Source organism: Halyomorpha halys, unplaced genomic scaffold, assembly GCF_000696795.3.
Source record: "Halyomorpha halys isolate HHAL.00 unplaced genomic scaffold, Hhal_1.1 Scaffold309.1, whole genome shotgun sequence".
NCBI lineage: Eukaryota > Metazoa > Arthropoda > Insecta > Hemiptera > Pentatomidae > Halyomorpha > Halyomorpha halys.
The window spans coordinates 232,122-247,725 of NW_027115271.1; the positions used below are offsets into that span (position 1 = coordinate 232,122).

The 15,604-nt window shown below is 31.2% G+C and overlaps 1 protein-coding gene across 3 annotated transcripts in view; it reads right to left on the reverse strand.

Annotated features, from left to right (window-relative positions):
• Nucleotides 1-15,604, reverse strand: part of Reph (Regulator of eph expression) — a 349,319-nt gene that overhangs the window by 67,982 nt on the left and 265,733 nt on the right. For all 3 annotated transcript variants that reach the window (XM_067052352.1, XM_067052351.1, XM_067052353.1), the window contains exon 3: nt 10,751-10,959. In XM_067052352.1, the coding sequence (XP_066908453.1) occupies nt 10,751-10,959 (209 nt within the window). The remainder of the gene's footprint in view (nt 1-10,750; nt 10,960-15,604) is intronic.

The following is a 15,604-nucleotide window of genomic DNA, read 5'->3' on the forward strand; positions in this document are numbered from 1 at the left end:
ATTTACAACTGTACATTATAATACATTTAGTAAATCTGATCTAAGTTAAATTGGAATGTTACAGGCGTGTAGGGAAACTACCCATTGGTAGCACTCTAATGATATTTTACATTAGCTGTTCTCGTGGCCATTTCTTAAAGTTTTGAATTAAATTTTTTTTTTCCTTTTTTTTTTTGGTAACGTTTTAAATTTCTCAAATTTATTTTTCTCTTTTAGTGAAGAAGTTATCGAAAATATTTACAAAAATTTGTATTGTTTAGTAAAAAAAAGTATGTATTTGTTCACACAAGTAAAAAAAAAAAAAAAAATACGTTTCCAAATTTATTTAAAATTAACATTTTTATAAAAATAAATATTATTTTTAGTTTAGTATACATTGAATTTTTTCAGAGATATTTGTCATTCATAGACTCAAGAATATAAAGTATAAAATAAATTAAGAATCGCTGGATACTAAAATAAATAGACTGTGTTTAAAAACATAATAAATCATTATTAAAGATAGAAATTAGATAGGGATGCCTGCAGGAAATAGAATGCTAATATATTTATGCGAATTTAAAAAAAAATGCATAATCCGTAATTTAGATATGAAAATTTAAAAATAAAATAGAGATAAAAACCAGCTGTGATACTGAAATGTAATCTTAAAAAAAATAAACATAAAAAACTCAGGCTGTAAAATCCATTGATAATACCCTTTTAGTGCACGTCAGAGAAAAGAGATACAGAAATGTTTCTAGAGTGAATAACTCACCCAGGAAAATTACGTAATCGGTTATTTATGGTGTTTTAACAACTTTATCAATTTAAATATATTATTTCAATTTCTGGAGACAGGTAATTATTTATTAAATAAATCAAAAATTGTATCCTTATTAGTCTCAACACTTTTTATTTCAACAGTCCAACGTTTCGGCCATTTCAGCCATCCTCAAGGACATCTAAATATTTAACAGCTTATATTATATATTCATTTGTAACACTTATAACAACAACATTATCACTAATAATATAACATACCTTCAATTATAAATTCTTCCTCACATTAAAATTTAAAAATTTGTTTTCCAGGCTATTCTGCCCAGGTCATTGATTATAAATTAAAAACCTATTTAAATTGTCACCTGTATTTATAGGTGAAACTAAGCAATAGTTGGGGGATAGAATATATCAACACAAAAATGATACAAGAAATAAAGAAAAGGATCCAAATAAAACAGCATTAGTACAGCATGCAGCCAAAAATCAACATAATTTTGATTTTGATAACACCATAATTTTACATAAAGAAAACAATTTGTTCAAAAGAAAAATACTTGAGTCAATTTATATATCAGAGAACATCAATTACACAGCTAATTTTAAAACAGATACTAGGATTTTAAACCAACATTATGCAGAGATTTTAAGCAAAATAAATTTATAAAAATATTGGAGAAATTTGTTACTATTTACAATTAATTTTAATACGGAATTTTGAGAATTAGAATAAATACCAAATTGAGACAAAAATGCAATTTAAATTAATTTTAAAATAAGGCTGACCTGTGTGAATGGGAGGTTATAAATGGTTTGTGTATATGGTAGTGATTTGGTGGATAATTTTAAAATAAGAAGATATTTATGATTTTAAATAAAAAAATAGGTAACTAAACTTAAGTTTAGGTAAGTTAATTAATAATAAATATGACTCACTAGTAATTGACTTTTTAATAGGTTTTTAATTTATAATTAATGACCTGGGCAGAATAGCCTGCAAAACAAATTTTTAAATTTTAATGTGAGGAAGAATTTATAATTGAAGGTATGTTATATTATTACTGATTATGTTGTTGTTATAAATGTTATAAATGAATATATAATCTAAGCTATTAAATATTTAGATGTCCTTGAGGATGGCTGAAATGGCCGAAACGTTAGACTGTTGAAATAAAAAGTGTTAAGACTAAAAAGGATACAATTTTTGATTTATTTAATAACTTTATCAATGTTTGAATTATTTATAATTAAATGGACGGTGCATTAAAATATATCTATATATACATTGATACATCCTTCTTTATAGAATATTCTGTACCTCATTTTCTCCCTAGTTGAGAAGACAATCGCAAAGATTGGTTCATAAATGTATTGGAAAATCTTATTTAAAAATCACAATAAACAATAAAAAAAAATGTAAAAGACACAAATCAAAATATTGAAACTCAAAAATTGAGACAAAAACAGAAAAATAATAATTTCCAGAGGTTTTTTTTTTCGCACCCTTCATTAAAATAAATTATAACATCATAGATATATAATACATGAAATGTATTATATATACTTAACTGAGTCTTCTCCCTTTGATTGCCTTGTGGCATTATAAGGTGTTGTTATCAGTCCAGGCTAAGGTGGTATAGTATACCTATAGCCAAAGGCCATGGAATTAATGAATCGTGAACCGCTGGTTTCACGATGGTTATAAGTTGGTTCCAAGGGTCAATAAATAATGTAATTTTTAATTTTTCAATCCAGTTTTTCTTTTTGATAGAGTAGATAAATCGTTTTCGTACTTTAAATTCAATTAACCTCACGTATCCAATCTTTACAATCCAAAATCCTTCGTAAAATCCTCAATATTTTGTTACTAATAAAACCATCCATAAAGACCTAAATGTTCCTTATGTAACCGATCTAGCCCGAACCTATTCCTTCCTATATTCCTTCCATAATAAATTCCCTAACCACCTAAACCCACTAGTTTCTAACCTTGCTTCCTCTTCCATTCCGGGAAATCCTCCAAGGCGCCTGAAAAGAAGATGTCCTCGTGACCTTATATTCTAAACTGTTTTTAGAGTTCTACTACTGGGTAGTTTCTCTACACGCTGTATCATATCATTATGTCATTATGATCAAATTTACTTGTTGTATTTTTTATATAGTTGTAAATATCAATAAATAAATAAAAAAAAATTCAATTAAAAATTATTTGTAAGTAGATACCTTTAAATAAAAATCCAATATTGTTATATTTTTCTTTGCATTTTCATGATTTTATTAAGATTTTCTAGTAGTCATTTTTATTGTAATTGTTCCGCAACACAATCAAATCTGCAAATTTAATGCATATTTAAGGAAAAAAAAATGCATAATTGTACAAAAATTGGTGTAGGCACTGCACATTCAACTTCAATGGAGGCATAGTAGTTACCTCACATTAGAATGTTGTTCGGGTTAATATTAGTGGACTGTATGGATTTTATTGAAGAAATAGAAGGTGAAAACAATTTATTAAATCTGAGATTTAACAAGAGAAAAACAATACTGAACTCTATGTATTACCGGTTATAAAGAGATAGTAAAAAAAAAATAAATAAATAAATTTAAAAAAAAAATTTATAATTTTGAAGTACTTTGAAATTACTGGACTAAAAATGAAAAAGAGAGTGCACTCAACCAGGTGAACTTTTATTTGAAAGAAGGAATATCGATGAATAAGGATGCCCTCTCTGTTTAATTTAGATATTCCTCGGGATAAATGTTGGGGGATATTACCCATAATAATTGAAATTTAATGGTATTGCTGGTATAAGAATTTGGAGTGGACTGTATTTAATGGATTTAAAAATAAATGAAAAATGGTTAGATTGGGAGATAAGCCTCCATTCTTGAAATATATTTTAAGACAAATGGTTATGTTACTGAGCCAAAGGGTTGTAGATAAGGGATTAGTTGACAGAATACTATCTGGACTATTATTTGAACAATAAAATACTCAACGCTCCATACTACGTTTGTAACACTCAACTACTGAAAACTTCATAACCCTTATGTCCTTGATCTTATACCAAAAATAAAATTCATAATTCCATTTAAACCTTTCCAATCATGCTAATACTTTGGTTCAATCTTTATCCTATTTCACTCATCCCTAAAATCCACCTCGAAGGTTGAAATATCATTAGCTACGAGGTTTATTGTAACATAAATTTGACAATTAAAGTTGGATAATGGCACTTCAGATGTGATTACTTTTATTTATTGTAATAATTAGTTTAAAATTGTATTGTATTATATTTCTAATTATTTATATACATATTTAATTATGTTATGGTCAGTTTTATTCATAAGTTATTATGATTTTGGTATAAAATGAGCTCAAATGGAACACTATTACTAATCGCCCCAGACTGCAGGAGATTGTAAAATTGATCAATAAATAAATTCAAACGATGTTTTTTGAAGATCTAATTAATATTAAAATATTACTAATTTTTTCTCTACTATTCTGCACCGTGTCTATTTATTAAATTTAATAACATCCATCCCAAAAATAACTAAAGTCTTGATAAATAAATGAATAAAGATAAATAAGTGGAATTAATAAAACAAAATATTTAATTAATATACGTGTTCCAAATGTCGAGTATATACGATTACACTTTATTTATTCAGAAGCAATTAGTCGACTGTAATTAAAAGCTTAATATTTCAGATAATTAATTAAACCAAAAGCTGCGCAAGTCTTTGAAGTTGGAGAGCGAACGATAAATCCAAAGATCCTTTAACTAATTAATCTTATTTTCATTATTTGAGTAACAGGATTCAATCTTATCAACTTCAACAAAGTTTGTTTAATAATAGGACACCAATACTATTTAGGAGGAGAAATAACAGGAGTCTTTTTCTGAGATTGATTCCAGTTAGGACAAAATTAAATAGCAATCGATTAAATAAATACTGAATAAAAACAATACTGATATGGTATATTCTAGAAAATAAAAAATCAATTCAGATAAAAGAATTTAATAATAAAATTAAAAAGACTTTAATAGAAAATTTGATATTTGTTTTATTATTAATAATAAATTAATGGTAACATTAATAAAATTAGGTGTTACTATAAGCCAGGCATGGCGAACCTATGACCCGTTGGCCAGACATTGACTCACGCAAGGTTTTTAGCTGACTCACTCATTGGTTTTTATAAATTAATTTTTTATATGAAAAACAAATACTGCCAAAAATCATTTTCTATTTCTATCGTATCACGTATCAGTGCTATGAAACTTGACGTGCATATTCGTTGCAGCGTAAAATGGGAGAACGTAACAATCACCAGTCAGTACAAAACTGAATTTGATACAGTGGAGTTAACCGAATTTTTGTGGCAAGGTATCTTAGAAATGGAATTAGTGGAATTTCGAAGCAGCATAATGTGGAATACAAAATTTGAAGACTTGATTTCTGAAGTAGAAGGAAAACTGTGTGCAAAGTAGTGGAGATAATATTGATCCTACAGTAAAAATTGAAAATATTACATTAAACGTGTGGGATCCCTTACCAAGTAATTTTATATCGCAATGAAAGAACTAGCTAATGCTCTTTTAATGATGCTTGAGTCCATATATTCCTATACAGGATGTAGAGAAACTACCCAGTAGTAGAACTCTAAAAACAGTTTACAATATAATCTTCTTTTCAGGCGCCTCGGAGGATTGCCAGGAATGGAAGAGGAAGCAAGGTTAGAAACTAGTGGGTTTGGGTGGTTAGGGAGTTTATTATGGAAGAAATAATATCGGGTTCGGGCTAGATCGGTTACATAAGGGACATTTAGGTCTTTATGGATGGTTTTATTAGTAACAAAATAAGGAGCATTGAGGATTTTACGAAGGATTTTGGATTGTAAAGATTGGATACGAGAGGAATTCGAAGGTTTAGTGGAGCCCCAAAGCTCAACTCCGTATGTCTAGATGGGCCTTTTTATTGTCATGTAGATCAGTCTTTTGTAATGAGTTGGAAGTTTAGACCGTTTGTCTAGTAAGTGCTGTAATAGTCGGAATCTGCGTGCAGTTTCCTGTCTTTTCAGTCTTGTGTGAGGATTCCAGGTTAGTCGTTTGTCAAGATGTGGTCCTTAATTAGAAAATTAGAATAATTATTAGAAAATAGTTCATAAAAAAAAGGTAATTTCTCCCGGGGAAAAAAAATACGACAGACTGATATACCATCTTGAACTGTATAAATAGAAAACTGTAAATTTATGATTAAATGTACTATATGTATGTGTATATGTGTGCTTAATTGTACACATTACTTATTTATATAGTTTTATCGTATTCTTATATAATTTTGTTTTACTGTATCCTTTCTTTTTTATATATATATTTTTATATTAGATATCATGTTACATATTTTATGTAATATAATATTACATTTATTACATATGTTATTCTTTTTTATATTTTATATTGTAGTCTTATTTTTAATCAAGTTCACTTTATACTTACAATGAATCATTATTGTTCTTATTAATTTAGTGATTATTATTAATGCAATAATTGTAAATTTTTATCACCAATTTTGAAGAACCTCATAAGTTCTTTCAATTATTTTTAATTCATTTGAAAAAAAATTAAAAATTAATTGATTTATTAGTTTTATCACAGATCAATTCATATTGTACTGATCTAGCTAATAAATTGTAGTAGCCTCCACAAATCTCTAATAGTGAAAATTGTAATTAATAAATTTTATTTATGCTTATGATTTCTATATGTTATTTTGGCATCGACCAACAGATGTCATTTGTTTGGACCATATTGGATTTATTTTTCTGAATAAAGAAAAAATAAAATAAAAATTACTGCGTGAATTTCCGGACTTCAGAGATAACAATGAACACAACTGCATGTTCCATTTCATTACTAATTTTATATTAAAAAAAATTAAAATCTGTACCGCTACAACCCATGAAGGGTCCGGGGTTCAGTACTTTGTAAGGAAGTACTGTTATTAGACCAATGGTTGTACAAGGAGGTGATTTGGTCAGAATCACGCTCGACCGCCAATTCATGAGACTGGGTGGGCCCTAGGACGGCTCCAGAACCCACAGGGTTGACTCGCGGCTATTTAATGTTTATTTACATTTATGATTGGATCGATTGTATAAGCCGAGGTAATGAGTCCTTAAGTACGTTCCCAATTACCCCAAAACTGTATTAAGAACCGGTTTCAGTAGTTAAGAAAAAGTTTACCGTTTTTCTTTTTCCTTCGAGTCCATATTTTTTTTTTCTTTTTCGTTTTCTCGACCGAGCTGAAGTTGGGAAAATTTCCTCAAGTTTTATTTTCTTAATGGAAGGAACAGGCTGGAGGTAGGAGCGCACTTAAAAGTTAGGCGGAGATCGGTGAAGCATTGTTTGTGGACGTACAATTACGTCGCTTGTTACCTGCCTCAAAAAGGGGGGGGATAGAAGTCAATTTTTGATTGAGGGGGTCCGCCAGGGAAAGGCCATTTAATTAAGACTATTGTCAAGTCTCCTTCAACAAAGCGGTAGCCATTAGAATTCCTTTCAACAATACCTGTTTATTCTGGAGAAAGTTTATATTCAACATTCTGTATTTTTTTTTTAATCCTTTAAAAATACAATTAGTCCTTTTAAAAACATTCAGTTTTTTTATTTTTATATAAAATCGAAACAGAACATCCCTTAAGGCACTAACATCAGTAGTCTGATAAGGTCGTAATTGAAGTCGTAATTAATTTTTCACGAACGTAATTATGGTTAACCAATAGCAAAAGAAAAAATAACCACTCACGGAGAAAATGGTCGACTGTAGTTGTGGGTTATATTAGGTTATTGTTTTCCCAGGTGATCAATACATTGGTCATTACGCAGGAATATTACGTTTAAGCAATAATAAAGTTGTTAAAGTATCCTCATCATTTTTATACATTTACTAGGAGATCCAACAATGCTTCTCTATTGCTATATTTGAGCTTAAATATACATTAATTAAGCACTAGTGAAGTGATAAGACGGTAACTGTAGTAACATAAACTTCCCTGTAGAATGGTTCGTGCCGGTCTGATTTAATTGGTTTTTCTTATTATTTGGGCAAATTGATTATCTATGATACTGTCATATACATACTGCATAAATCCCGGCTTCTCTTTAAAGCTTTAAATATTAAAAAAAAAAAAAGAACGAATAGAGCTGGACTGGGTTTGAATATCTTATTAAGATATAGATAGAAACGTCAGGAAGACTTAAGAGACCCGCTCTGAAGGGAAAAGACCCAGAGGAAGGCCTCATATCTCTTGGGAAGACAGTGTAAGGGAAGCATTCAGGAAGCGTGGAATGGATTGGAGTAGAAGAGAGTTGGTTCAAGAGAGAGGCATTTGGGCCAGACTCTGTAAGTGGGATCCTCACACCTCACAGTGGTAGAAAGTCCCTCTTCTGACTCTGATGATGATGATACACCTACCCCTCCACCTCACCAAGCTGCATATGTCTGGAACTCCATTCCCTCTAACATACGTCATGTACCTTTCCTCGTTTGGATTCCTTATGTTTCACTACCTTCAGCTTCACCAATCTGACCCATTACTATAATAGTACAAATATTTTGTAATTACCTTTTTTTTTTGTTGTTAGTTTTTTAATTAATCTATTATTTTTTCTCTCTGTGTATAAGTTATAATTAAGTGTGGCCACACTGCTGCCAATGAATTCTATTATAAAATTTAAATTGCTTTTGTAATTGTCCTAAAGGGATCTAGACCCAGAATAAACTTTTTTTTCATTTCATTTTCATACACTCCATAAAATATGAATAGTTTTATAATAACCCGTATGTTGAAATTCGTTCTTAGCACCTCGAAAAACCATTGAATATGATTTTTCCAAAAAATTGGAAATTAAAATTTTTATTTATCTACACCAAACTTGTAAGTGGTTTAGATATCTATAGACTGCACCAAAGAGCACAAGCCGGATCTAATGAAACAAATTATAACCAAATATTTTGCACTCATGAGGGTATTAAATCTAAATATTGTTAATGCACGTTGTTAAGCTTTCCAACGGTTGTTTAAACGTAGGAAATAGATGAAATGCAGTGGAGTTATGAACGATTATATGAAGTTACCGGAATAAAAAAAAATCTCCAAATAAATTGAGGTGAAAATTTTTTAATAACATTGAAGAATGAAATTTGAAAGTTTCAGACGACGCTAAAAACAAATACGATTTGCTTTTTCCTAAAAATATTTTTTTTTACATACTTTACTTTAATTTTTAGTGAATAAAAAATCATTTAATAGAATGAGTAATATTTTTTCTCATTCTTCAAAAAGAGGCCAATCGATTGGAATATAATAAACATGAAAATTGTATACTTTTTGAGTTACGCGCCAAAATTGCTTAATTTTGTTGATAAATTTTTTTTACCAAAAAAATCGAACCAGCCTATATTCTTACCAGGAAAATTGTAGACATTTAGCAAAAATCCCAACCAAAATCGGATGACCGATATGGCAGTGCATCAAGTACAAAACAAACAAAAATTATTTTTTATAAAAAAAAGAATCTGCAAAAAATAAAATAAATGGAATATAGTTAGATGTTATGCGAGGAGAGGGAATCTGACAATATATTCCTAGCACAACGGACTGACAACTATTTTATTAGTTATTCTAAATATTCATAGAGGTATTCAGTCCGGGAATAGACAGATAATGTACAATGCACTGAATAGACAGGCAGGCACCTATGCAACTATACTCAACTTCATCTAGTAACTGCATCGCATCGATGGCTTTTCCGAAATAGGGTCTCATCGGGAATTCATCAGACTGTTACATTATTCAAAAGCTAAATTCGGCTGATGCACTACATGGCTAGTAGATTCAATGGATAGCCTGACAAAACTGTAATTCTACATGCATTTATCATCACACATGGATAGATGCATTTATATCACTGCATTGTAGTTTAATTATTATAAGGATTCCATAACTATAGTAGTTTAATATATCGATATCATGTAACATTCACTATTATATGAAAAAAAAAAAGGATCAGTTCCAAAAAATCAAATAAATATTTTATCTATCACCTATTTTTGTTTTCATAGAAATTTCATGTTCGGAGAAAATTCATTCACTTTTGTCATAACTTTTCTTAAAATTTAGAATTCGATTTTGCAACGTAAAGACACGTTTCAGAAAAGAAAATCTCATCTTTAATTGACAAACAGCTATCAATCTATAATAACATCACATATATCGCGCTACATCCCGTAACCGAGACCTCCTTCAAAAGCTTTCTGCATTCAATACGATCAGTAGAAGCATCTCTGCAGTTTCGAACTCCCAGTTTAGCCCGTGCGTCCGATGTCAGTGAGTCCTCCCATCTTACGTTTGACCTACCAGCCTATCTTTGTCCATGTATCTTACTGGGTATGGCCAAATCATCCAAATGTGTGACGTGCCTGGCCCATCGATGTCATCCTATCTTGACAAACCAAGTCTATATCCTTATCAATCTATAATACTATAATAAAACTTATTTTGACCAACGGACCTAAACTGGCAGCTAAATCCAACACATCAAACATACCTAGTCCTTCAAAATAATATTATGTGCACTATATTATTTTACAAACAAGACCCTACACCATAACTTCAACGTCCCATTCATTCTAGTTTCATACCATACAAGGTCAGAAACATTGATCAGAACCATTCTAATCCTGCAATACAACGTCTATCTAGCTCCAATAATTCCTAACACCCTACTCGAAGATTCAAACGGCCGAGATATTTTTTTTTTCCTAAATGTACGTATGGTGTGGATGGATACATATATAACTGATACCAATTTCTCTTAAATGTGTTAAATTTTATCATTTAGTAAATAAATAATAATTGATAAATTATTAATAATAAAAATTATTCTTATAGATAACTATTGAATTAATAACTCACCTGAGACCATTTCCTCTTCTCCTGACCTGTGGAGTGCTTAGGCTGCGCGCAGTTGATGACTTCCAACTCCTCTTCGGAGCTATGCTGGTCGTAACCCTGGTCGCAGTCGCTGGGGAAGGCCGAGTCGAGGAACGGTGAGGCAGGCGTAAGGAGGCTAGACCGGCTCCGACTTAGGGCCGTCACAACGCTCCATCCTTCGCTCTCCATACCTGCAGGCAATTTAAAATCTTAGAGGATACTATGATAGTAAAAACATAATAATTAATCTACATTCCGAAGTAGAGCAGGAAAAATAGTACAAGTCAACAAATGGATGAAATATAATTTTAAAGGGTCCCTAAACAGCTGAAAACAGCTGTCAATAAGTCTTATTAAATATCATATAATTCCTCAGGGAGTCAACTAAATGCCAACTATCCATAGTCCAAGTTTCGAGAAAAATATAGAGAATTCGAAACTTATGAAAACAGTTAAGCAAAAATACCAAAATGGAATAAAAATGTCAAGAAAATAACGTTTATTTATTAATATTATTAGGAGAATTATCTAGAAAACCCCATACGGGAATGTGGTCATTTATGTCTCCGAAAAAGAGGACAAGGAGATCTAAGCGGGCGACTGACAGTATTGAAACGCAAGACCACGAAAAAAACGGCTAAAATGTAAAAACAAGTTGTGACCCCAGTGGAAAATTTTTAACACTAACTAAATTCATCCTAAAATTTTAAAGGCTTTAACACGATTCGGGACCTGTAGAGGTGCATGAAACCGCGAAGAAATGTTGGGCGCAAAATAACATAGTTGAAATCTCCGAATTTATCTATAAATTGCTAATCCATTGAAGAGACTTTAGAGGTGAAAAATACATTTGGACATGACTAAATTTGTACTCCAATCCATTTTATGATATTTCTGCCCAGAAATCAATCCTATAAACCGAATTTCAGTTCAAGGAGAACGCTTAGATGGCCAAAATAAAGAGAAAAAATATTTGACAGACATCTCTGATGTCCAACCATAAAATAAACCTTATGAAACGGATATGAAGTGGCTTCAAACCACCTTTTCATGACCTTTGATACATTGCATAGGTCTAGAATTTTCGGAGAAAATACAAATAAAATAATTAATACATAAGGACATATCATACATAAGGTCCGTTTACCAATTACATTGTTATTATTATTATTGTTAACAATATTTTCACTATACCTGTGAATAGTTTTGTTGCTAACAGTGCTGTTTCAAATAAAAAAACATTTTATTGATTACAGTTTAAACTCTTAAAAAGCGAATACACTTGAACTAGCATCTTTAGTGAACCGATGGTTCAAACGATATTAAATGTTACTAACATTTTTTGTTGCTACAATTATTCCGACAATAATATTTTAAAATTGCAGGCATCTAAATGTCCCTATCATATGTTATAAATCATAAATTTTAATGATTAGATCGAGATAACCAGTAAATTTTAAAATTATATTTATTGCATAGCCACTAAATCACAAAATAATTTTTAAAATAATAACGCATAAGTTTTTTTTCCTCTCTTATCCTTCGATTTTATTTGTACACATTTTATTTTAATATTTTTTGTTAACATTCATTTATTATTGTTAAATGCACAACAAAAGCAGCCAAATACAGGAAATGTTTACAAAAAATAAGACCACATTTATGAACAAAATGTTTGTGTACTCAACATGTGTGACGATCCTACAACAAGGGCATGTGTGCACTCGAGTGTGGATAGTATTTTCTGCATTAAATTATTATATAGATTACAAAACCAACGTATAAAAAAAATTCCATGAATCATACTACAATGCAAGAATATAATTTTTCCTGAAATATACTCTGCTACTAGGAACTGCTAGAGATTATAATTGCCAGGACAATCTATTACTAGAAAGACCTCCTCTGGAAGGCGTCTCCATTCCGTTCTATTTTCAACACCAGTCCTCCAGCGGGAGCAGGTTCCTAGCATCTGTCCGGGTACAACCGGACCTGTCTTACCTTAGACAGGTAGAACAACAGGTGTAAAACTATCGATAATCCATTTCATAACATCGATTTTTTCTTATTAAAGTATTAACACTACGATAGTAAATATTATTCTCAATATTGTAAAATCGTTGATTGGTCGTGAGTAAAAGCAAGATAGTCCGGGTGAGGTAGAAAAAACTTAAATTGTAATTAAACTATTGAGCCAACGTTTTGCCCCACGTTGCAGGTCTTCACCAGGGCTAAAAAAGATACAAATAACTAAAATTTTGTTACTGTTTTTATTAGCTATTACATAGTATTAGTTGTTACATTATTATTATTTTAGTTGTAAAAAAGTATTTTTTTACTGCACCCGGACCATCTTCCTTTTGTATATTATCCTTAATATATTGCACATTTGGAATATTGACGCAACCTAAAACTACTAAAGTGTTCAAGACGCGTACTAGATATAAACAATTATTATATGTTTTAAATTTATTATAAATAAATATAAAAAATATCTTTTGGACAAAAGATTTTCGAGTTTGAAAACTTAAATTAGTTTTTGAGATATAGTGAAAAACAAAAATATTGCCAAAATGTTAAGAAGAAAAAAAATTAAACTAAAAATGTTTCACAGGAAAATATCTGCTAAAAACATCAGATTCAACGATTTCCCTACTTTTACTTACACTAACCTATAAAAGGAATACATAGCAAGGAATGTATTGGGATCGTGCAAAATTTCGAATTAAAGTTTTACAGGTATACACATTTCAGGGAAAATAGTCGTCTAAGTGTGTTCGAACAGCCCAGTTTAATAACGAAAAGATGTACGAAAATGAAATTACAAGCTTAAGTCAGGTATATTCATGCAAGATAGTGGGGAAGGCATGTGGCTCGAAGCAATCCATCGGTACGTCTGTACACAAGGAATGCCAGTATAATTTGGAAGAGACAATGTGGGAGCCAAAAAATCAGATGGATAGACAGAATTGAAAAGAGCAAACTGGAAAGCAGAAGCCCAAGATAGGCAGGGGTGGAGGGGGCCGTCCGTAGTTCAGGTGGTTGAGCCTCAGGTCATAGCAACCTGAGAACTGCGGGCGGCGCCGGTTCGAATCCGGCCTAGGGGGGAGGACTTTTTTGGGACCACCACGAAAAAAAAAAACTTGACCCCCACCATAGTTAGAATAGGTTGGTCGACTCTAGATAACTGCCTCTCTCCCCATATGTCAAAAATAAACAGGAAGGGGGTAGTAAAAAAACGGGTGGAGATAATTAGTTCGGCCGGCTAATGATCTAGGAGGTCCGTAGAGTCATCCAAAAAATATTCATGTTACAAAAAACCATTACAATCATACATACACTAGTTTTGCCCAAACTGTTGTTGACTAGAACTAAGTTGATACTTGTTATTCATACCTGGATAAAACCTTTTTTTTTTTTTTTTTTTTAATAATTTATTTATTGTTATTTACAACTGTATACATATATACACATCAAGTAAATTTGCTGTAAGTGATAAAAACATATGGAGAATCTACCCATTGATAGAACTCCAAAAACATTTCTAAAGGAGAAGATTGGATCTCGAGGCCTTCTTCTTTTCAGACGTCTAGGAGGATTATTAGGTAGTGAAGGAGAAGCCAGGCTAGAAACGAGGTTTGGGTGGTTGGGAAGTTTATTATGGAAAGATTGGTATCTGGTTCTGGCCAAAGTTTGTCCAGATTTAGTCCTAAGTAACGGATGTGTTCAACAGGAATGAGTGGGGTATTATTAAAAGATACTGTAGAGCAAGACGAAGGTTTACAACGAAGGGTAAAGGATAAAACCTAAAAAATTGATTTGAAAATTTTGCTTCCCAAGTAGTAAGTGAAAATCATGTGATGTGCGCACAGTACCAAATTTTTTCATGTTGTTAAGACTTTAGGTTATTGAACATAAGACTTCTAATATTCTGAATTTCAAATTTGTGGTCAGTATTTATAAAAATATCTGGAATTGATTATTCGGTCTTAAATATTTACTCTCTATATAGTTAAGATAATGTTGGAGAGTAGTTGAATATATAATGAACCCAGGCTGCAATTTGTCCTTCCAGGAGTGAGAGACGGCTTTCCGTTTCAAATAATTCAGTGTAAACGTTTCTCTATAAATAAATTACATGCACGCGCACCTTCCCCCCTTCCCACCCCCAACCCATCCGTATAAAAGATAAGACCAATTTCGACTTAAATTTTATATTCGTCACGGCTCAAGTTAAATTGGATCCGTATGAAAGAGGAGTTAGCAAAACTCTACTTATACTCGGCCAATTTCAGTACATTATTTTGTAGCGAGTAGGAGGGGGGAGGCCGGGAGGGGGGCGGAGAACTTTAAAGAATGCAATTTGAATGAAATTGGATCATTCTTCCTTCTCCATATGATCTTTTTATTATCCCTGTTCTTATGGCAGGAGTATTTTTTATTTATTTTAGCTAATAAAACTATGTAGGGAAAATGTGGACGTAGAATATAAAATATTCTGTTAGTTATGAAACAATCCATCTTTAGAACAGAATAAAGATAGGTGAGCTTGAACTAGGGTACTTCGATCAATCTAGAACGTAAATTGAAGCAATCACTTCTCCAAATATCATAGAATTAGAGCAGAGAAAAAAAAATCAGGATTTAATTTTTAATATTATAATAAATCTGGACAAACGACTGACATGGAATCCTCATACAAGACTGAAAAGACAGGAAACTACTCGTCGATTCCGACTATTAGAACATTTACTAGACAAACGGTCCAAACTTCCAATCCATTACAAAAGACTGATCTACATGACTATTATAAGGCCTATTTGGACATACGGAGTT